Source organism: Prunus mume, linkage group LG5, assembly GCF_029339155.1.
Source record: "Prunus mume cultivar Tortuosa linkage group LG5, ASM2933915v1, whole genome shotgun sequence".
Classification (NCBI taxonomy): domain Eukaryota; kingdom Viridiplantae; phylum Streptophyta; class Magnoliopsida; order Rosales; family Rosaceae; genus Prunus; species Prunus mume.
In genome coordinates this window covers 21324961-21348688 of record NC_142702.1, presented here as the reverse complement: position 1 = coordinate 21348688, position 23728 = coordinate 21324961, and the positions used below count along the sequence as shown (strand labels likewise).

Sequence of the window (23728 nt, the reverse complement as noted above, 5' to 3'; positions counted from 1 at the left end):
TTTTAAAAGGTCACTCCCACATATGTTACATCATCAATTATCAAAATTCTAATGATAAGGCTAATGCTCGAATTAGATTGCAAAAAATTAAAAAGTTTTGGGGGTGTAATCATTAAAATTGAGAGTGCATAGACAAACATACCTTACGGATAAAAGTTCAAGATACCAAATTGAAAAAAAAACCCTAAAAAGTAGGGGTGGACGCAGTCATGTTCGGCAGTTTTCACCTCAAACTTGAACGGAAATCGATACTCTTTAGCCGCTTTGGTTTTAGTGAATTTTTTTTTTAAACTGGCCGATTTGATTTGAATCAATTTCGGTTTGGTTTTTGGTTTTTTCAATTTTGAACCGAATTATTATTATTATTATTATTTTTACAAATTCTAACTAAAATTTTATTTTTTGGGCTTGAAAATTAACAAATGATCAAATTACATACAAAGAGAGACATTGGGTGTAGAAAAGAGAGATGTTTAGAATTTGGGCTTGGGGAAAAATTAGTTATGAGATTAAAAATGTGACATTGGATATATATAATTTTGAAAAATATAATAATAATACACAATCGGTTCGGTTTGGTTCGATTTGGTTTTTTCACTACAAGATTTGAAACTGGAATCGGACCAAACTAATCCAATTCAGGTTTTGGTCAACTCTGACAAGACTCGACCCAAATTCCATTTTGGAATATGCGCCAAATCCTGTGCGTGTCCGACACTTGGAAGGTACCTGGCACACTTGACCAACTTGCCTAACTAAGTCTCAAAATTCTTTTTCAAATTTGACTTATGCCGGAAATTTGGCAGAATCTCCCCTGTAAATTGCTCGTTTCCCAATAACTTTCCACCTGTAAATATACAATTAATATTGAAAAACAAATCTCAATCATTCAGCATGCATTAGACAAATAACTTTGAATGGCCTCATGCCTATTTATACCAAATAAAACATTCCACTCTCTGGATTTGAACTCAACCCTTACAATAATGTGAATACTTAATCAATTTCCAATAAAACCCAATTGAACAAATTCTCGGCACTTGCTCTTATGGCTGCATCTAGTAACTTTAGGTTGCCTACGTACCCTTACAAAGGGATCAAGCCATATGTAGTTATTTCACTTTTTATATTTATAAACATATATATATATATATAATTAAGTTATTACAAGTAAGAAAACAAGAAAATTATTAAAATAGCATTGATCACGTGAAACCTAATGTCAATACCAACAATTTAATTAAATATGCTTCCCTCTTTCACATGTAAAAACAAATTCATCACTTAAGTAAAATAATTGTGAATTATATAAAATCCCTAATACTTAGAAAACTCTTAGTCCTTGTCTCATAATTTGGAAAACATATATTAAAACCTTTTAAGTACCAAGATAAAATCATAAATTTTAGTTTAAAACATCTCAAAACTTAGATACTCTCCACCTAGGCGTACTCACCACTGTGTCTGTTACATCCTCGCAGAACTTATTTCCCACATTATATCGTCAATTCCAAGTGTCACATAAGCGACATATCCTCGCAGGCCTCAGAAGCACAAGTCAACCCGAGCAGCATTTCTCGTAGAACTCGGGGGATACATAGTCAGCTCGAGAATGCATATCCTTGTAGAACTCGAGGGACATGTAGTTAGCCCGAGAATGCATATCCTCGCACCACACGGTTTAAGCGTCTTCGAAACTCGTGGAGCATTGTCATAAATGACAAAAGTATTTCAAAGGCAACTGAGGGGGGGGGGTACTCCTATAGTGGGTTTGAAAACCTTTTTCCCAAACTTATATATCATAAACTTTCTCCTTTCCAACATATGCTGTTTTACAATTCCATTTTTCCAATCTTTTCTCAACTTCCCAAAAATAAATCCTTATAAACCTAACCAAAAATATTCCTTCCTAAAATAGGAGCAATTCCAAGATTTCTCAATTGACTACGACCATGCATAATCTATCAAAACTGTTTTCATTAACATTTAAATATATAACACATACTAACATGTAAACTAATATTTATGATTTAATAGTTTCAAGCCCCTGAGCATATATTTAAATTTAGACATACAATTAGGCATTTAATTAATTATTTAATAATGCTAAAACTCAGTTAACCAAGCCATTCCCAATTCCATAGAATTAAATATAATATAATATGCTTGGAAACTGAAAGCAATTGCAATAGCTCATAAATATTTAAAAGAACTCTTTGAAGATAATACCATTTAAAAACAAGCCTCTACTTACCATAACAAAAACTAAATGGCCTCAACCGAGCCAACATAGCCCACCAACTAAGTCAACTGGCTCGCAGTGCCCACAAACTCACGAATAAAACCCATCCTTGAACTCTCGTCATGATCCAAAGTTCGATTTGACCCCGATCGCGCAATTTGACCAATTGGGCCCCCGGGGCCCACAACCTCCGAATTTCGTTCCAAACATTCCTATAAGTCTGACAAGGTCTACTTAACATGTCTCAAAAGTTTGGTCTCAATCGAGTGGTCGGATCGCTCCCGATCGCACGATTAGACGGTTATCGTTTAACGTAACTTTTAAGTCATTGAATCAAAACATCTGAGACTCCGATTCACAATCCGCGAATTCCTACATAGTCCTAGAGATGCCTAGCTCAACATATTTGAAAATGAAGTCGATCCAACGGTCTGAACATATCAAACCCGGATAACGCCTAATATGCGATATCCGATCGACAGTCAAACGATGACCAAATTCAAATCCGAGCATACCGTTGTGCTCGGGACAACATGAGGATTATTTTAGGACTAAAGACTTGCCACAAAGTGGCCCACGCGAAGCCACATGAATCGGCAACATGTAGGCGCCCAAAGCAATTCTGGCGATTGAAAAATCTTCATACTGCCGGTCAAGACCTATACCTACATGATTAGGACATTGAGTGAAGAAACTTTTGTTTTTGGACCCCGGCCAAAAAGTGGCTGAAAATGGGTGAAAAAGGCCGGAACTCTAGGCCGAAAATGGGTGTTTAAATCAATCTCCAGAACTCCAAAACTAAACCAAACTAATTACATAAGCAGATATAGCATAATGAGAGGATGAATTTCCATAACTCACTCAATGGATTTGGTCGTCGGAATCGCTGGAAAAGGCTAAAACACCGCCGGAAAACCTAACCCTTTTCTATCATTCGAATCGAGCTCATTGTCAGCGAATCGAATCGAGTCTTGGGTGGGTTTTATAAAGGAGGACGAGGGGAAGAAATTTCGTTAAGGTTGCGATGGAAACCGGGACGAGACGACTCCTCAAAAAAAGATGGAAGTGGAAGGAATGAAAATAATCATAACCAGAAAATCTGGTTATATCACAAGGAAGAAGAAGACCCGGCACTATAACGCTATAGCTACAACTTGGACATTTCCTCCCGCATTACAACTCGGAATTGGGCGAGCCGCATGTCTACGAACTCGTATCGTCGAGCTCTAAGCAATGGTACCACCCAAATCCCCAGATCCCCAAATTCTTTCCCTAACAAAAGTCAACTTTAAACCCATTAAAATATCATCAGAGTAAAATTGTCTTTTACTTGAATATTCTAATAATTAAATACTAATTTAGGATTGGGTTATTACAAACTTGGTCCAATTTTTGGTCAATTCGATTTTTCGGTTTTCTAGTTTGAATGCCCACCCTATTGAAAAATGTGTTGCAATGCAAGGGATAGGATGTGTGTGATTGGGTTTTTGTCAAAGAGATATTCAGGGCCAGACTCTCAAATTTGTATCAATGGGCTCTCCTTGCAGTGTGGCCCAAATCTTTTGTTTTTAGGTTGAATAACATAGTAAAAAGGCAGTGTGAAACTTGAGAAATCGAAAACGCCTAGGGCTTTTGGGTGGATATCTTAGCATATCAAGCAAGTGGTGTAGGGCGTCAAGCGGCGGCGGCGGAGGCATGGAAGATCTGACGGGACCATTAAGGTCGAATGATGAGAGATCCTTATATATATGTTCCATGGTTTTGAATAATGTGAGTGTTTCTTACGTTATCCATTCCATCAAATTGGGTGATTTGTTTTCGTCATCATGCTCCTGCAGCTTTGATCCCGTTCTTCCTACCAATCCTAAACCTAAACCTAATCCTGATCCTACTGCTATTGGTCATTCCGATCTTCCTCTTAATCCTACTGCTATTGGTGGTGATGGTGATAGAATCAAATGCCCATGCCTGTCGTCCCTCAAAGCCCCCGATGAGGAGGATTGCTGTGAATTAAACCATCCGGATGATACGACAACCAGAACCGAATGCGCCGCTTGCTCCAAGGGCAATAGTGAATTATGCTATCGGGCTTCTCTCACCGGCGAGTTTCTTCCCGTCGATATGGGTTGCGGTGTCTTTGGATCTCAAATTGTTTTCGCCGGAGGCTTGAAATTCAACATCACAACAGTGCCCGATCCCCTTAAGTGGCGATTCGGACCAGACTCGAGTAGTGCTGTATATGGATTTGAGACTCGGGATCCGAATCCCACAATCAAAATGAGTGGCAGAGAGCGTATGTTTGGGGAAATGTTTGGAAAAGGGATCTGTGATCCCCTGCTGGTGGAGGTTTCGGGGAAACTCTATGCTCTCGCCCGTGAGACGGAATTCTTTAGGGTTAGTACGCCTACTTACTTCCAGGTATTCGACCCCAACTTTAAGAAATGGTCTCCGCTTCCTGCACCTCCAATTCTTGAAAAGGGAGACATCACGGACTCCTCCTTTGCAATCATGGGTAATTTTATCCTTATGTCAACTCCCAACATCCCTGTGGTTTATGGTTTTGACACCGAGAATGACGCAGGATGGATAGAAATTGGTACCCCTAGGTTTTTCTATGGTCGTAGTCTCCCCTTTAAAGGAAAAGCTTTGGTCGTGCCGGATAACAATGGCTATTTCTTGTTCACATTTACATTTAGAAGGGCGATTATTGTCCACTTCATTGGGGCTGATCATGGTGAAGTTATCAAAGAACTGCCTCTGCCGCAAGATATACCTGTTGAATTTCGTGAACCATATGAACCACTTGATCACAGTTTTATCCAACTAGCGGGTCAAAAAGTCTGCTTGGTTATGACCTTATCTACGACTGAGAAGTTGCGGGTTATGGTCTTAACCTTTGAATTCTCACCGCCGGACATCAAACATGTGCATACTCGCTATTTTAATTGCGATATCACATCGTCTACCATGATTGGTGCTTTTGTTCTGTAAGTTGTTTTATGCCTACATAACTCTGCATTATATATGGGTAATCTGTTCTATGATACGGTTATATTGTGTGAATATATTGCAGTGCTTTAGTCATATAACAATCTGATTGTAATACGAGATATGCACATAAATAGGTACAGATAGAGGAAAGCTAGTTATATCTGTCTTTGCAAGTTCCTGCAAAATATTGAACGTGGATGAAGTACGAAGGGTCTCCTTTTTTTTCCTATGTTCGTAGTTTCTTTGAGTGTTTGTTAACTGGTTGTGAGGAAATCATGCTTATTTCTAGTGGTCGAGAATTTGTATAATTCACTCTCCCTCTATGCATTTTAATATTGTTTCCTTGTTGTACCTTGGTGTCAAATCTCTGTGGGTTATAGTAACGCATACAAGAATGTGCACTATGTTAGGGTGGCACAACTTTTGCCACATATGTCTTATATGTTTTTGTTACATATGCAATGCCAGCTAGTATCCTGCCATTTCAAATGCTAGGTGTGGAATTGTGATTACTTATAACAATCTTACTATTGTTTTTACTGGACTCTAATCTAATGTTGATTTCTTCACTTTCGGTTAGTTCATTATGGAGGGTTTGCTCAAATTTTGTTATTTATGTATTTTTTGGGACAGGTAAATTGTCAAGAGAAGATTCATGCTATGAGGAGAGGACCTTGCAAGCTAGTTAGTGTTGTCTTAGCTTATTTAAGATAAGATATTTGTGGTCTGGTTGACTGTGCTTTTGTAATTGCAAGAAAACAAAACTTTTTGATATGCTTTTTGGTTCCAATCAAAACTCAAGAATGGGCTGTATCGTGCCACTTTAGTAATCTATTTATTCGAATATTGGTCTCGTTTGTTCATTCACGTTTCTTCATTTGTTATGGTTAAACGGCTCACCTTATCTCACATGGTCAAAGTCTCAAGTTTCAGCTAAGCACAACTCTAAATAAAATACACCTTTGTGTTTCATGAAGTGCACTAAGTCTACATGTTTTGGACCTCCCCCTAAACCCTCCCAGGACAACATATATGGAGGCTTGATCGCCACATTTTGAGTCCAAGCTGTCTAAGCTTGTTGGAAATTGGAGCTAGCAAAACTTTACCATCAGGATCAAGAACTTTCGCAATTAGACGACTACAATCCCCCTCATCCTTAAATCTTTGATTGCCCATTTTTGCCCCAAAAGATTTCAGTAAGCTGGATGTGGCCTAACTACTACTATGCAGGTACAACTCAAACACTCATCTTTCTTCAGCTGAGATCAGGTATACCAATGCCAAGTTAAAGGATCAGTCAAATAAGATAAACAAGAAATAAAAAAAGCTTGGATCATGGATTGTTTTCTGTACCATTTTAGCAGTCATCACACTGAGCAGGAATTTGATGTCTTCTTTCCCAACTGGACTCCTGGTTAGGCTTCTGTTCTCTGTCACACTAACATCTGTTGAATTAATGTTCACCATTGGGTGGGGATGTCAATCTCTTTCTGAATGGTAGCATGTTCTCCTACGAGTTTATTTTCTGTTTCCTGCTCACTTGGTCCTCTTTGCTTCCTTTATTTTTTAGAGACCTTAATCATGAAAGAGAATGGATTGAGTACAGATAGAATAAAATCTTGGGAAATATACTGATATAATCACTTTTCACAACTTTCATTCTCAAATGATCACTTTACAAATCTTGTTCCGATATAATCACTTAGGGACTTGAAATTACCTAATTGCCCTCCATATAAAAGCATATCTATTGTGGAGTTATTGGCCATTGATTGCTGACTGAACACTTCTGACTTCGCTCTCTGTGTCTCAGCTCTCTCTCACAGTTCTCTCTTCCTTTCTCCTCGTTTTATCTCTCCATCGTCGCTCCATGATCACCACCACTCTGTTTCTCCCTCTCGCGAAACCCATCTCTGTGTCAATTTCCCAAAATAAAATAAAATATCAATCTTTATCCCCTATCTCGTCTTACAAATCCAACCTAGAAAAATAAAAGCTTAGCCAAAGCCATGAATACATGTTCATTAAGTTTTAATCCTTCATTTTTTTCTTTCCAAAAGAAGAAATAATGGACACAATGGACGAAATCAGAGTCGATTTGCTGCCTTCTGATAGCATTTACTTCACTGTGGGAATCATTAACAAGGAGCTCGATGTGGATCAGTTCCAAAATGTCCATTCTTGCCGCAGTGGGCTATCGGATTCTTGTCTCGGATTGTTGAAACGGGGCATCCATGTATTTATTTATAACTCTTCTGTTCTGATTACATTTGGACCTTTGCGTTTCTGTTTTTATTGAAATCATTTTGTGAGCTTTTCAATATGTGTGTGTTTCTTTTGGGATTCTTTCAATTGTATGTTTCTGGGTTGTTGTTCTATTGGTCCTGTTCTCACATAGCTGAGCAATTGCATATGGGTTTTTAGTGCTGGAGCTAAATAAGATATATTAAAGTATATTTTAAATCTTGGAGTGGTCTTCTTTATTAAAAAAGGATCAGTTTTCTTTGTAAAGATTCCCCATTTGTTTATGTGTATGTATGTGCATACATACAGCTCTTGATATTTATCAGAGGTTTATTTCAATTCCTGGATAATAAGGTACCTGTTTTCATAGCTGAAATTGCACCCAAAAATCTTCGAGGAAGATTCACTGCTATAAATCAGGTAAACATGTAACAAGAAGTGCAATCCTTGAACCTATTCTTTTGTGAGTTAGCTTTGATATTTTTAGCAAGAAATTGATGTGTTAGTTCAACAACAAACTTTATGGGTTTGGATTAGATCATATCTAACTTTGTCTTCTGCTTATTTTATAGTTAATGATCATTTCTGGAGTGTCAATTTCCTTCATACTTGGGGTACTAGTAAGCTGGAGGGCTTTGGCATTAATCGGTGATTTACTTAGACAGACTGTGCTTTAGAATACTTATCTAAAATAGTAGTAGAGTGCTCATTTGTGTGGTGATTGCAGGACTAGTTCCCTGTGCAGTGACCATTTTCGGTCTCTTTTTCATTCCCGAGTCTCCAAGATGGTTGGTAAGAACTACTTTTCTTTTTCTTTTTGTAGTTATATAATGGCAACATTCAACAAGTTGATGACTTCCTCATCAATTCAGGCGAAAACAGGATGCCAGAGAGAGTTTGAAATGGCACTGTAGAAACTTCGTGGCAAAGATGCTGACATATCTCATGAAGCAGCAGAAATACAGGTTCTTATTTTCAACTCCTCAACTCCATTTCCTAGCCTACGTTGACAATCTCTTGGAGCATCAGGATGATCATATATGTTATGGAATAACATGTAAATACCTTGATAGGATTATATCCTAACTCTTGACCGGCTCCCTAAAGCCAAATTGCTGGATTTGTTTCAAAGGAGATACTTGCACTCAGTCATGGTAAGGGCTTCTTTCTACACCGTTTGTACTGTCAGTTTTTGCTTTTTCCTTTCTTTGCCTTTCTGGTTAGACCTTTCTTTGCTATTAATCTTTGTTTGATCAGATTGCAGTTGGGTTGATGGTCTTTCAACAATTGGGAGGAATCAATGGGGTCTGTTTCTATGTCATCAATATCTTTGAACAAGCAGGTAGAAAGAAAGAATAGCTTGGCATTCTGGCACTACTACAATCCATGTTTTCAGTATCTACAACTTCAATGTACCTTTCTGTATCTACTTCAGGATTTTCTTCCAGCGTTGGAACTATAACTTACGCTATTCTTTAGGTTCTAAATCTCTACTGTGACAGATCTTTTAATTTTTATCCACTAAAGCATCTTGATGCGGTTCTGCTTTACAGGTTGTGGTTACTGCCGTTGCTGCATCCGTAATGGATAAAGCCGGACGAAAGCCTCTAATTTTGGTAAATTGGTGCATGGTTTTTGTTCTGAGAATTTGCTGAGAAAAGTTGCTATTCACATTCAGAAGGTTTAACTTTTTCCAATTTATTCTAGGTGTCTGCGTCAGGGTTGGTACTTGGCTCTCTTCTCTGACTGCCATTTCATTCTTTCTGAAAGTAATCCTCAATCAGTGACACCCTAACGTCTCTCTGTTTAGGTTTATCCAACATAACGTGACGAAAGGCTCTTTGTGAACCAGGTTCATGAATTGGCACTCACGGCAACTCCCATACTTGCTGTAACTGGCATACTGGTAACTGATGAGCCTTGTTGAAATATATTATTCTCGCAGATCGTTCTCTTTTAACATTGAGTTTCCATTTTTTCTCTTATATTTATTTTAACAATTTGTTTCTGGATTCAGATATATATAGGATCCTTCTCAATACGAATGGGAGCAGTTCCTTGGATTGTGATGTCTGCGGTATATAAAATTTGCAACATTTACTCATCTAACTGTCCGTAATCGATCATGTCACTTATCTGAATAAATTTCCAACTGCTGCAGATATTCCCTATAAATATTAAAGGGCAGGCTGGAAGCTTTGCAACTTTAGTGAACTGGCTTGGTACATGGTTGTGTTCCTACACTTTCAACTTTCTTATGAGTTAGAGCTCCTATGGGAAATACCTTTTCTTTTTCTTATTATAAAAACTAGAGAGTAATATTTAGTAGAGTTAATTTATAAAGGAAATCTGATTATACATGGTAATAACTCATTACATGTCTCTATTTTAAGGTACCTTCATTCTGTGTGCAGCCATCAATGCTTTGGCTATATTGTTCGTGATCTTGATGGTACTGGAAACAAAAGGGAAAACCCTGGAACAAATCCAATGAGACATTACTAAATAGAGAAGTGAAGGAAGAATTAAAAAAAAAATAAAAGAAATGAAGAGCATTTTTTGTGGTCATTCATTGTCGTTGAAAATTTTGACAGCACAGTCGGCACATTGGTTGATGGAATATTGAGAGGCTTCCAAACCACAAAAATATTGTACTGCTACTGTTTATCCCACAAAAACATTGTCTCTACTTCCTTTTCATTTGTTGCAATGACTGTTTGGCATTGATTGGTTTATTTATTTGGATAAACTACATAAAATCCCCCAACCTATAGGGTTATTTATGAGTTCATATTTGATTTTGGGGACATTTATCCGTGCATACTCAACGTAACGGAAACACTACAATTTACTTCTTCTGTTAGCTAAATTGTTAGTTAATCTATTAAATGCTGTCGTGGTGAATGTGGATTCTATTTTTTAATGACATAGGCCTCCAAATGGACAAACAAATCATAAATAAAAAAATTTCTACTTTTTCAAATTAATTTTAAAATATTAAAATCATTAAAATTTAAAACTCAAGAAAGTTGTTAAAAAAATATATCTCCTCTCCCTACCTAGCAAAGCCAGTCATTCTAGCCAACCAAACCACCACCCATTATTTCTCGTCTCTCCTCCAACATTAATACCTCCCCTGCCCCCAACCCCAACCATAAACCCACTAGCAGAGGCGGAGCCACAGTGGGGTCAATGGGGTCGCACGATCTCTTGGAAGCCATGGAAATAAGCTTAGAGGTCCTTGGAGCTACTGGTGCGACCTCTTGGAACTACACACCAAGTGGTCGACGAAATGTCCGAAAGAAGAAGGAAGGTTCGCAGTGAAGAAGAAGAAGGTGTGGCGAGTTTTTTTTAAAATAACTGGGAAAAGCGTCGTTTTGGCCTAGGAATTTTTAAATGACTCGCCAAAACTATGTCGTTTTGGGCCAGTCTGAAGAAAAATAATGACCAATGTATCCTCTAGCCATTGCTTCGACAGCAGACTGATTCCTCCATTCCAAAATCCCCAATTTTCTTTTGTTTTCTCCTCCAACCCTAAGTTCCCAACTCAATCCCTTCCCCAACAACAAAACCCTCAACTCCATCTCCTCCCTTGCCGCCATTGAGGTGCCTTTGTCTGCCTTCGTCGTCGTCGCCAGCTACTCTCTTTGTATTTGCTCATTGTTATTGTGAAATTTCACAATTCAAGTAAGTTCTAAACCCTATGTTACTATGTATGATATATTTAATTTAATTTAAACCTAATTCATATTTATTTTGATTCTATTGGTGGTTTGATTATATTGTGTGTTTTTATTTTCATTATTTTGTATATGTAGAATATATTTAATTTAATTGAAATTCAATTCATATTTATTTTGATTATATTGATGGTTTGTTTATATTGTGAGTTTTTATTTTCATTATTTTGTATATGTAGAATTATTATGGAACAGTTTTTTAAGAGAAAGTCATCATCGAGTTCAGGTAGTTCGGATAATTTTGATTGTTCAAATAATGTTGGTAGTTCAAGAACTCAAAGTTCAAGACAAAGTCATATGGTGTTTTGGGTAATCTTCAAGCAGACCCTGGATTAAGAATTCGAATGATAGATTATGATGCTAATATGAGAGATGAGGTCCGAAGATCATATCTACAAAAAGGACTTTGTCAACCTAGAGGTCATAATTTCCCAATAACTAATATGTCGGGAATTAATCGACGCTTCATTCCCCAATGGTTTGATGAGTTTGATTGGTTGAGTATAGTATATCTAAAGATGCGGCATTTTGTCTCTATTGCTATATCTTTAAAACCAATTTTGAACAAGTGGGTAGTGAAGCTTTCACTAGAGATGGATTTAAGAATTGGAAGAAAGGGAGAGAAAGATTTAAGATGCATGTTGGACCGGTTGGGAGTGTTCATAATAAGGCTAGAGAAGCTGCTACAAATTTGATGAATCAAAATACACATATTGAAATGGCAGTGAGCAAACACTCTGACCAAGCTCGTAAGGTTTATCGCACATGCTTGAATGCATCAATCAAGTGCACTAAGTTTTTATTGCGACAAGGTCTTGCTTTTCGTGGCCATGATGAAAGTGTCACTTCAAGCAATAAGGGAAATTACTTGGAGCTATTGCAATTCCTTGCAGATAATGATGATAAAGTTAGAGAAGTTGTGATGGAAAATGGTCCGGGGAATCTCAAATTACTAGCTCCTTGCATTCAAAAAGAAATTGTGAATTCATGTGCCCTTGAAACACTTGATGCTATCATGGATGGTCTAAAAGATAGATTCTTTTCAATATTGGTGGATGAAGCACATGATGTGTCGGTGAAAGAGCAAATGGCTATGGTGTTGCGTTATGTGGATGACAAAGGGAATGTAATTGAAAGATTTGTGGGTATCCAATATGTTACTAACACTACTTCAAGTTCACTAAAGGATGCTATTGACACATTCTTTTCTAGCAATGGTTTGAGCCTTTCCAAGCTACGAGGACAAGGTTATGATGGTGCTAGCAATATGAGAGGTGAGTTGAATGGAGTTAGATGATCGCTTTAATGAGGTAAATACCGAATTGCTTATTTGTTTGGCATGTTTGAGTCCGAAAGATTCATTTGTAGCTTTTGATAAATCAAAGTTACTTCGTCTTGCTCAATTTTATCCTCAAGACTTTTCGAATGAGGATCGTTTGACACTTGAAGATCAACTTGAGATTTATATTTATTATGTGCGTTCCAGTAGTGATTTCTCTCAATTGGAAGGGATTGGTGATCTTGCAAAAAAAAAAATGGTGGAAACAAGAATGCATCAAGTGTTCAATTATGTCTATTTGCTCATTACATTGTCTTTAGTTTTACCGGTTGCAACTGTTTCAGTGGAGAGAGCATTTTCTGTCATGAATATTGTTAAGGGTCCACTTAGGAACAAAATGGGAGATCAATGGTTGAATGGTAGCTTGCTTGTTTATATTGAGAGAGATATTTTTGCTTGTATTGAAAATGAAACTATAATGCTTCGTTTTCAAAATATGAAACCTCGTCATGGACAATTATGGCTTGTAATATTGTTTCCGTTATGAATTATGAATGAAAGTACTATGATTTCATTTTCAATATGTTTTTTCCATCCTAAATTTTTATTTGGACTTTTACACTAAGACCCCTTGTGGTAAGATTCTTGGCTCCGCCACTGCCCACCAGTCACCCATCCAACCGCCATTGTAGCCGAGTCAAAACGCTCTAGATCTCCAAAGATGTTTGAGTAAAGTCCATAGCTAAAAGGGTCAAGCGGATGCGAGTGACCTTGTGGTTCCACATTCTCTTCATCCAAAACACATGCAATATTCAAACATAAAATAAAACCAATTTCATCTTAGAAGCATCAAAGAACGAAATCGAACCAGAGAGAAAGAGTGAGGGATTGGTAACTTACTAAGTTGAGCTATCAAATCCAAGAAAATAAGAATCCTTGGGGAGCGAGTATTCTGTCATTGGAGCAAGCAAAACCAACTCTGATTGATAAAAAATATATATATCTTCTCCCTTCAAAACCCCCTACACAGCGAAGCCATCCCGATCCAAACCCTCCTCGACATCATCAATGTACGAACACGACTCGACTTGTTGCTTAGATTTGGGTGGCACAAGGCCGTGTTCGAATAAGAGGTTTGGGGCCGTGCAACCAGATCCTTGATACTCAAACAGAAAAACAAACAAAACAAACAAAACAAAAACAAAAAAAAACAAAAAAATCAACGAACAAGCATAGTTGCAGATATGTAAATTTGAATCAAAGAACAAAGTTCACAAGCTTCAGTGACCATACAAGAGGACCATGGAGGTGAAACCAAATGTGTTTTTGTTGGGGGAGGTGGGGCCAGATGGCGACTTGATCTAGATTGGGAAGAGTCGAGATCTAATGGCGGTGGGGTGGGTTGGAGGTTGGGCTGGAAGGCGGGAAAATGGGAAAAGATGTTTTTTGGGTTTTTAGATTTTTTTCATTCATTTTATTAATTTTATTTCTTATGTGGAGTCCATGTCAGTTAAAAAATGGGCTCCACAAATGCCACATAGGCAGATAATGGATTTTTTGACGATCTCACCAACGGAGGGGTCAAATTGTAGGGTTTATGTGACGTTGAGTATATACCTGGTAAATGTCCCCAAAATCGAGTATGAACTCGTAAATGACCCTATAGGTTGGGAGGTTTTTGTTTTTGCCCTGGTACTGTATTCATGTCCTTGCTTGCTGCTTCCCCTTTTGGGTCAAAGGTGTAGCTTTGGTAGTTTTCAATGCCACTGCTAGTGCATCTTCTTCTTATTTCTTGTCAAAGTTGTCTTCTCTCTTTAGTCTGACAAACTGCAGTTTTTCCAAAACCAGGTAAATTCAAATGTCTCCATATCTCTCATTGATATAGGAGTAAGTCATTTATTTTTTCTTCTAGGTGGCTAAAAGAAGATAGGGACTTTTGAACTACCTGTTGTTTCTACGATTGACCCCCACCTTGCCAAACACGTTTATTAATCTTGCTTCACCAATAGTTGATGCACCCTATCAAATTTTCTTCCTGGCAACCATAATTAGTCTGATACCAGCTGGTTATGTCACTGTCAGGGTATGTGTCTTTCACTTCTATGAAAATTTTGGGTTAAATTATGAAGTTCAATTGTGGTCTCAGAACATCACAAGGAATTATTAGAACTCTACTCAAATCCTGAAGGATTCTATGCTCAAATGACACAATAAAAATCACTATGCAAAAACATATATGATTGTTATTTTTTGAATAGAGGAAGATCATTATACCTTCATCTCTGTCATCTCAATCTGCACTGTTTACCCATGCAGAAAAAAATAAAATCGTCTTTAGCAATATTGTTAGTTTTCTAATTTTGGAAGAGAAAGCATCAATTTTGGAGAATGGTTTATTTTGGTTAATTTCACGAAGTGGTTGGAGCTCAAACCACCTGCTACCAACATATTAAGGTTTTGAGATAGAGTTAGGCCTAATCTATGAAGGACAATTATAATAGTGATTAATCTGAGTTCTCTTGCGTTCATAATGTACTAAAGTGTCACTGGTTATGCCTATGTATCTCTGACTCTGTTTTTTCCCTCAGGCTGGATTAGCTCTTGGAGAGTTGCGATCCCTTGGGGATCTCTATGATTTCAACTCAATAGCCACCTTGTTCTTCATTGGAGTTGTCTCAGTTACACGTTAGTGGCATTTGTCCACGTTTGAAGATTGCTGCCTTTGTCAGATCTCCATTGGATAAGATTATATGCTGAAGGCGTGTGCTTGGATGAAATTTCTTGACTTTCATGGTTTACTGCATTGGTCGGTGTGGTTGGGTGTAAATGTGGAATGTAACTTCATTTTCAGTGTCAAGAATGTCTCCAATTTTTAGTGTCAAGAATGTCTCCAATTTTGGAGAATGGTTTATTTTGGTTCATTCCTCTCTTTAGACGACGGTTTATTTTAAGCAAATCGTCTTCATTTTTTTTTTTTTCAGATGTCTGTTCTTTTATTTTACGGTCTTTTGCCTTTTTAAAACCCGACGTTGTTTTTATCTTAGACGTCTGTGTTTCCAATTTTTTTACCGAACCATCGTACTTTACAGCTTTAACCCAGCATTTTTAATTTTTGATTTGTCATGCCCAAAGCCTGCATAATGAAAATGTGATCAGAATTAAAATGTTGTACAGAATTATTAATTAATGTCATACAATTAGCTGAATAACTAATGTCATACATTACAACAATCAATCAATCCATATGTCTTCACACCCATCTCTAATATTTTCATTCCCAAACTCACCCACTAAGTCATCAAATGTATCAACATTTGGTATCCCTCTAGTAAATGGCTCACACTTAATTCTAGTATCACCTAACACATCATCACCAATAACATTATTATATTCTCTATTAGGCATTGACAACACTACCGACCAACCACGATGCATTGGGCCATAACAAATTGGTCATTCCTATGTCAAATTTTTCTCAGATCTACAAGGGTAAATTCAAGTTCGTCGACTACAAGGCCCGAAGTGTTATCTATCCAATCACACCTCAAGACTGAGATTCTAAACTTTTGGTAGTCAAGGTCCCAAATTTCTTGAATAACAGCATAAAAACCTATATTGGAGACAATAGGGTTTTATCCTTAGCACTAGCAACTTGCATAGTATGTGCAAACAAATAAACTCCACTATTTTGGACAGTTCGCACATCATCTTGTGCCTTGGTGTTAAATTTAACACCATTAATAAGATAGCTCCTATATGATGACACTGCCATGCTTGGACCAGCTAATAGCCACCTCAAATTTTCTGATACGCCATTATGCTCTTCCCCATTAAGTTCACTTTGAACCTGCAAATTAATCATATATATCTTAATTCAATCTAACATATAGAATGGAAGAAAATTAAAAGTTGAATATGCATGTCATTCAATAACATATATATACATTATAGTGAAGTCATTGAATGAAAGTGTTATTGTGCTTATCTTGCAGCCACTTTGTTCTCTTTCTAAATTTTGGATAAGTGGTCTTGATGTGGATCATATGTTCCCTACATTGATACGAAAAAATTAAGCATTATGGTTCCTTGTATATAAGATTAACATAAGCAATAATAATATTTAAAATGGCTCTATATGAAAAATAAAAGTCATACGTACTCGATATAAGGTAGGACTTCCTCCGTATTCTCCAAGACATATAGATGTGCATGGTTTAACAAGTCCCGATCAACTAAGCTTACTGTGCAACCTGATAATGGCTTCGAAACTCCCATCTTCTGGCTTGAAGGCACTCCAACTGTATTAACATCAGATAAATGCTCGGTGCAAAACTCCACAGCTTCTTCAGCTATATACCGCTCAGCAATGCAACATTCCAGAAAAGTATGGTTCTGAACATACCCTTTTAGCACTTTCATATACCTTTCAAATGCATACATCCATCTAAAATATTCTGGGCCACATAGACGAACTTCTCTGACAAGATGTACTACTAGATGAACCATGATATTAAAGAATGAAGGTGAAAAGTACTTCTCAAGCAAACACAAAGTAACTACTACATCTTCTTCCAACTTATCTAGCTTGGAAACATCTACCGTCTTTGCACATATAGTATTGACGAAGAAGCACAATCGAGTTATTGCATACCTTGCAGGCTTCTCCAAAACAGAACAAATTGCCACAGGGAGCAATTTTTGCATCAAGGTATGACAATCATGAGATTTAAGTCCAAGAAGTCTTGAATCTTTTAAAGATACAAGATTTTTAATATTTGAACAATAACCTTCAGGGACCTTCATACCATAGAAAGAATTGCAAACTGCTCTCTTCTCTGCTTTTGACAAATTCCAAGGCCTTGGAGGCAAGCGAGTACGTCTTTGTCCATATTTGGGTTGCAAATCAGTTTTGACCCCCATGTTCAATAAATCTAACCGAGCAGCAATTCCATCTTTATTTTTTCCAGGGATTTCCAGCAATGTACCAATGATACTATCGCAAACATTCTTCTCAATATGCATAACATCTAGGACATGCCTCACATGAAGATATTTCCAATACTCGAGATCAAAGAATTTTGATTTCTTCTTCCAACAAACTCTGTCACTATCATTCTCACCAACACTTCCCCCATTTTTCGAGCCCCATATGTAATTAATATCTTCAACAATGTGCAACACTTCTTCTCCGTTTAATGGCTCGGGAGGCGTGCCATATTCAGGTTTCCCCTTAAAAGCTGCACGGTGCCTCCGATATGGATGATTGATTGGTAACCATTTTCTATACCCAATGTAACAAATTTTGTGGCCATTTTTCAACCTATGACTAGGTGTATCATCGCCGCATATTGGACAAGTTTTATATCCTTTAACGAGACAACCAGATAAGTTCCTATAGGCAGGAAAATCATTAACTGTCCACAATAATACACCTCTGAGTGTAAAGTGGAGAATTTTGGAAGAGAAAAGAAAGTGTTTGAAGAATTTAGAAGAAGAGAAGGGGGAGAAAGTGTTTGAGAAAGAGAAGGGAGAAGTCAAGGGGGAAAAGTGTTTGAGAAAGAGAAAGGAGAGAAGGAAAGGGAGAGGAGCTCTAGAGAAGTGTTTGAGGGCTCCCCCCCTTGGGGTGTGTTTACAAGCTTGAAGAACCTCACTATTTATAGGCCTAGGAGAAGTAAAAATCTAATTATACAATTGAGTGCACTAATCACACTCACTTCTCCTAACACACAATTGCATTTGAAAACAATTCCTCTTGTCTTTAGGCTTAGTGTTGCAGCTCCCACTTCATCTTCTTTTATTTCCTTTGTCTGCTGCAAAACTCCACAAACAAATCCCACCACAAACAATTAGCTCATGCATATGTCATATATGACAATGCATTGCAGTCTCCTTTTGGGCTTGTTTTGGGCTTGTTCCTCCAATCTGAAAAATCTGGAAAAATCTGGATCTTGAAGCTCTTTGTTTTATCTTTCCAAGCATATGCTGTCCAGCTCAAGAAAAAATCGAAAAGACCTTCAAATCTCATTTTTGGCCCAGCAATGCAGATGCTGCTGAATTGGACATTATGCTGCCGAAACTTGCATAACTTCCTCTAGAAGACTCGGAATCATGAACCGTAAAATGCTCCAGAAATTAGACTTCCGCAACTTTCCAATGATGTATGGGTCATTATCTGGTTCTTCCTGAGCAAATACATTGTAATCCTTGAAGTTGACTGATCTGCAGACACAATTGTTGAGCTAACTTGACTCCAAAATGCATTAAATGAGTCTCAAAGCTTAATACACTAAAACAAAGATAAAAGAGATTAAAAGCACAAGTTTAACTCAAAAAAACATGACCAAATCATAAGTTAGAATGATACAAAATGATATGTAATTGTGCACCGATCAATGATCAAATTGTGAGCTTTTAGAGAGATTTAGAAACCAGGCTTAATTTTTAAACCAATTAGAAACTGATTTTTCCAAATTAAATCACCATTAATGGTAATAAATCTCCAACGTGTAAGTTTATTTTTTGCAATTTTTTCACAAAGGTCTGGGCCTCTAAAATAATCTGGGTTTACTTCTGATTTTAATCAAACAAAACCCAAGCTCCTGCTTTTGACATGGGCCAGTAGTTAGTTGGGTTGGTGCGTGCAATTTAGGTCCAAACAACTCCCTAGGTCGAAATTGATCTTCCTTTAAAGAAAATTACATAAGCAAGACTCTCACGTCATCCACAATGTTGTCGACATTAGCCCAAATGGTCTCCCCTTAATTAATCATCGTAACAACCTCAAAATAGTCAGTTTCTATGATGAGAGGGAAAAAACCAACATCTGCAGCAAATAAAACTCCTCTATAAATTGCTTGGAATTCTGTAGCTAGAATGGAAACCCTGCGAGGGCTCTGCATAGCTAGGGCATCCATAAAAACCTCCAGAATCATTTATAATAATTGCACATATACTACACAAGCATGTTACGTTGTCAGTAGCATATAGATTCTGGTAAGCCTGCAACCTTAATTGATTAAGGTTCCTATTAGATAAAGAATGAAATATACAAAGATAACTACATGAGAAGGAAAGTTATCTAGAACTCTTAAGTAATTATCCCTAGCCATAACTCTTGGGATTGCTAGCGTGTATACTGGAACTGCTCATTACACACTAGCAAGCTGATGGCGTAGGAGCACAGGAAGATTGGAGAACAAGTAGGCAAACCGCTGCTTAGACTAAAGAGCATCCTACCCATCAGCCAATGAATATCCTACCCATCAGCCAATGAATATGGTCATGAACCCCTTGCAGTACTTCATCTAGATTTATGGGGACCAGCCCCAGTCTCATCAAATTTTGGTTATCGTTATTATTTATCTATTGTTGCTGAATACACTCGATTTGTGTGGTTTTATCCTTTAGCAAAGAAATCCGATGTGCTTACAACGTTTGTCTTCTTTAAAAGATTTGTGGAAAAACAACACAACCATTATATTAAAACAATACAAATTGATGGTGGTGGTGAATTCACAAACCGTTTATTCCTTAATTTTCTTCATGAACACGGCATCACACATCACATTTCATGCCCTTACACACCATAGCAAAACAGAATTGTTGAGCGTAAGCATAGACATATTGTTGAAATGGGACTTTGCTTGTTGTCACAATCACACTTACCTTCGAGTTTTTGGCTCGAAGCATTTTCTACTGCTGTGTTTCTTATCAACAGGTTACCAACTGCACAACTTGGTCAAGTTTCACCATATGAGAAGTTGTTCCAACGCCCACCTGACTACCAGTTTCTCAAGTCCTTTGGTTGTACATGTTTTCCACACTTAATGCCATACAACAAGCATAAACTTTCCTCCAAGTCTATTAAGTGTATTTTTCTCGGGTATGACAATCACTAAAAGGGGTACAAGTGCTTTGAACCAATCTCTAGGCGAGTGTATATTTCAAGGAACGTTACTTTTGATGAATCTGACTTTTCTTACACTAATATTCTATCTAAGTCCTCTTATGATCACATGTCAGTACCTCTTGCACCCACATTATTGGAGCCTCCTCATGTTCCTTTATCTCCAGGTCCTCCAACTACTCCACCTCCTTCTAACCTTGCTACGGACAGCCATCTCTCACCACCAGCAACACCTGTTCCGCTCTCTACTATGCCTTCATCTCGATCCAACCAACATCTTCATCAATCTGCAAGCACTTCCCCTCCTTCAATAGAAATTGAGTCATCTCCAACAACTCCAGCCACTACACCACCACCACGTGGGTTCAGTAGCCTTCATGATCTTGTCTACAACTCCACACGCCATCCTCTCCCCCATGCCTTAACTGCAACTCTTATGGATCCTTTCTCAATGGATCCTCTCTCGATGCAAGAAGAATATACGGCCCTTATAAAGAACCAAACTTGGTCCCTCATTCCTTCTACACCAACCATGAACATCGTGGGCTGTAAATGGGTTTTCAAAGTCAAGCGAAAAGCTGATGGCACTATTGAAAGACACAAGGCACACTTAGTTGCCAAGGGCTTTAATCAAATGGAGGGCCTTGACTATGATGAAACATTTAGTCCCATTGTCAAGCCAGCTACTATTCATACTATCTTAACTATTGCTCTTTCCAGGAATTGGCCCTTGCAACAACTTGATGTTCGTAATGCCTTTTTAAATGGTATCTTACATGAGGAGGTTTACATGAAGCAGCCCCTAGGTTTTGCTGACCCACTTCGCTCCAAATATGTCTGCAAACTCCACAAGGCACTCTATGGCCTTAAACAGGCCCCCCGTGCATGGTTTCAACGACTCCATTCTTTTTTAATTCATCAAGGATTCTTCCATAGTCAATCTGATGCTTCACTTTTTATTCGTCATACAACCTCTCATACTCTTTATGTCCTTGTTTATGTTGATGACTTAATTGTCACAGGTAGTACTGTTCCTGCAGTTAACAAATTCATTGATGACTTATGTTCAACCTTTGATAGTCGCAGGCTGGGAGAGCTCAATTTTTTTCTTGGCATGGAAGTTTGTCACACCAATGGCTATCTAGCAATCTCTCAAGCTCGTTATGCATCTGACCTTCTCACCAAATTTAATATGGCAGCATGTAAACCAAGTCCCACACCATTGCTCTCCTCCACTAGACTCTCTGCAAATGATGGTGATCCGATCTCTGACCTCACACTGTACCGAAGCATGGTTGGGGGCCTCCAGTACCTCACTCTGTCTCGCCCCGATATCGCTTTTGCCGTGAATCAGGTGTGCCAATTCATGCATCATCCATGTTCCACTCACCTCCAGGCTGTTAAAAGGATCTATCGCTACATTAAGGGCACTCTTGAGCATGGCCTTCTCTTTCGTGCTTCTGCTAACCTCATTTTGCGAGCCTTCTCCGACGCTGACTGGGCCGGCTCCATTATGACCGCCGCTCTACTACCGGGGCATGTGTTTTCCTTGGTCCTAATATTCTAATTTGGACTACTAAGAAACAATCCACCGTATCCCGCTCAAGCTCTGAAGCCGAGTATCGGGCACTTGCTACCACTGCAGCTGAGCTTCGTTGGTTTGGCTACTTGTTTCGAGAGTTGGGTATTCCTGTTCGTTCCCCTCCATGTATCTTTGTCGACAACATATCTGCCCTCCACATGGCCGCGAATCTCGTCTTCCATGCTCGTACCCGCCATATTCAAATCGACTACCATTTTGTTCACGAGTTAATTTCCCAAGGTGTTCTTTAGACGCACTATGTTCCCTCTGCTTCTCAACTTGCCGATCTCTTCACCAAAAGCTTGTCTCGTGAACGGTTTACTCAACTTGCTACCAAGCTCAACCTCTACTTTGTTCCTTTTCTCTTGAGGGGGCGTGAAGAGCATCCTACCCATCAGCCAATGAATATGCAAGACACTCCCCTCAAGTCACGGCAGTCTGTAGCCATTCAAGTGTGATTGATTCAGTATCTCAATCAATCCCTATAATCTTGGAACTGCCTATTTTATGTTTTACCGTTTGTATTAGTTACCTGTTTATATTCATGTACAAAGTCAATTGTATAGCATATTAAAGAACTCTAATACAACCAGAATAATCATCATGGGTTATTCTTCCTATTCTACATCTTATTCTTCTCTTACCTCTCTCAATTTCTCTACATAGACAAGCCTTTAGTAAGAATATCAGCAACCTTGTCGTGAATAGAAACATAGACGACATCTTTAACTGGACACAATGACCAACCTTTAACTGGGCGCAATGAAAATTGACCGCCACATGATGAATACGATAATGGAAGACCGGATTAGAAGCAAGAGAAAGAGCACTAACATTATCACACCACAGCTTAAGACAAACAAGGCGAAGACCCAGATCGCGAAAGAGAGACCGAAATCAAGAAAGAGCATCGGCAGTGTAGGCCAACTAACTATACTCAACCTCTGTACGATTTATGGTTTTACATATCAAATATCATGTATATATGCCTTTTCACTAATAAATTATGTTTGCCATATTTTAGCTCATTGGTAGAACTCCTATAATCCATTGACTATTTTAACGAAGTAGGAGTACAAATTAAGAGAGTAGAAGAAATTGATGATGATGGGCATGGAATATACTCGATGGGAACTGGCAATTAATTTGCACTTGGCTGTTGGTCATGGAGTTTTAGTGGTAAAAAAAAATATATATTAGAGTTAACTAGTGATTTGCCCCATGAACTTGTACGTAGCTTTCGATTCACCTCCTTTTTTTTTTTTTTAATATAGAAAATTAAGGGTATGAACATTAATTTCCCTCTCCTCAACATTTCACCCAATTTTCAGTTAAATCATTTTAAAATTTTATTTTTTTGGAAAAAATTTAAGAAAAAGATTAAACCTAGTGCCAACCCTTCCCTTCCCCCGACCCAAAGAACCCAGTGTTGGCGAGTCCTTACTTAGTTAGGATTTTAGTTAGGATTTTGGTTCCTTACTATGTTAGGATTTTGGTTACTTACCCATTTATCTAGTCCTATTACCCAACTTTGTTTGACTTGGTATCAGAGTCAGGTTCTCTTGTGACATGTGCTTGCATTCTACTTGCAATTTAAGTGCTCTCCTCCCCTCCTCTTTAGGGGGGGAGGGGGAGTGAAGAGAAGTTGTGTCTGCGTGAATTAGCTAAAGTTTATATGGAAGAATTTATTGTTGTCGTTGCCGCTTTGATGTTGCTGTTGCCACTATTGTCGTCGTTGATGTTT

The 23728-nt window shown here is 38.0% G+C and overlaps 2 protein-coding genes and 1 pseudogene across 3 annotated transcripts; all 3 read left to right on the top strand.

Annotated features, from left to right (window-relative positions):
• The first annotated feature begins 3830 nt into the window (after positions 1–3830).
• Positions 3831–6096, top strand: LOC148917314 (uncharacterized). The gene is made up of 2 exons (XM_089052929.1): positions 3831–5229; positions 5867–6096. Exons 1-2 carry the CDS (start codon positions 3938–3940, stop codon positions 5868–5870), a joined length of 1296 nt encoding a protein of 431 aa, XP_088909055.1. The 5' UTR covers positions 3831–3937; the 3' UTR covers positions 5871–6096.
• Positions 6097–7310: 1214 nt separating this feature from the next.
• Positions 7311–10268, top strand: LOC148917313 (sugar transporter ERD6-like 7; annotated as a pseudogene). Its single transcript, XR_016127003.1, has 13 exons — positions 7311–7450; positions 7726–7897; positions 8050–8125; positions 8205–8269; positions 8350–8442; positions 8551–8631; positions 8735–8819; positions 8913–8956; positions 9031–9093; positions 9185–9246; positions 9330–9383; positions 9495–9554; positions 9639–10268. The product of XR_016127003.1 is annotated as a sugar transporter ERD6-like 7 (transcript).
• A 401-nt stretch (positions 10269–10669) lies between these two features.
• On the top strand, positions 10670–12514 carry LOC148917312 (uncharacterized). The gene is made up of 2 exons (XM_089052403.1): positions 10670–10790; positions 11787–12514. The coding sequence occupies exons 1-2, from the start codon at positions 10670–10672 to the stop codon at positions 12512–12514; spliced, it is 849 nt and encodes a 282-aa protein (XP_088908529.1).
• The last annotated feature ends 11214 nt before the right edge of the window (positions 12515–23728 follow it).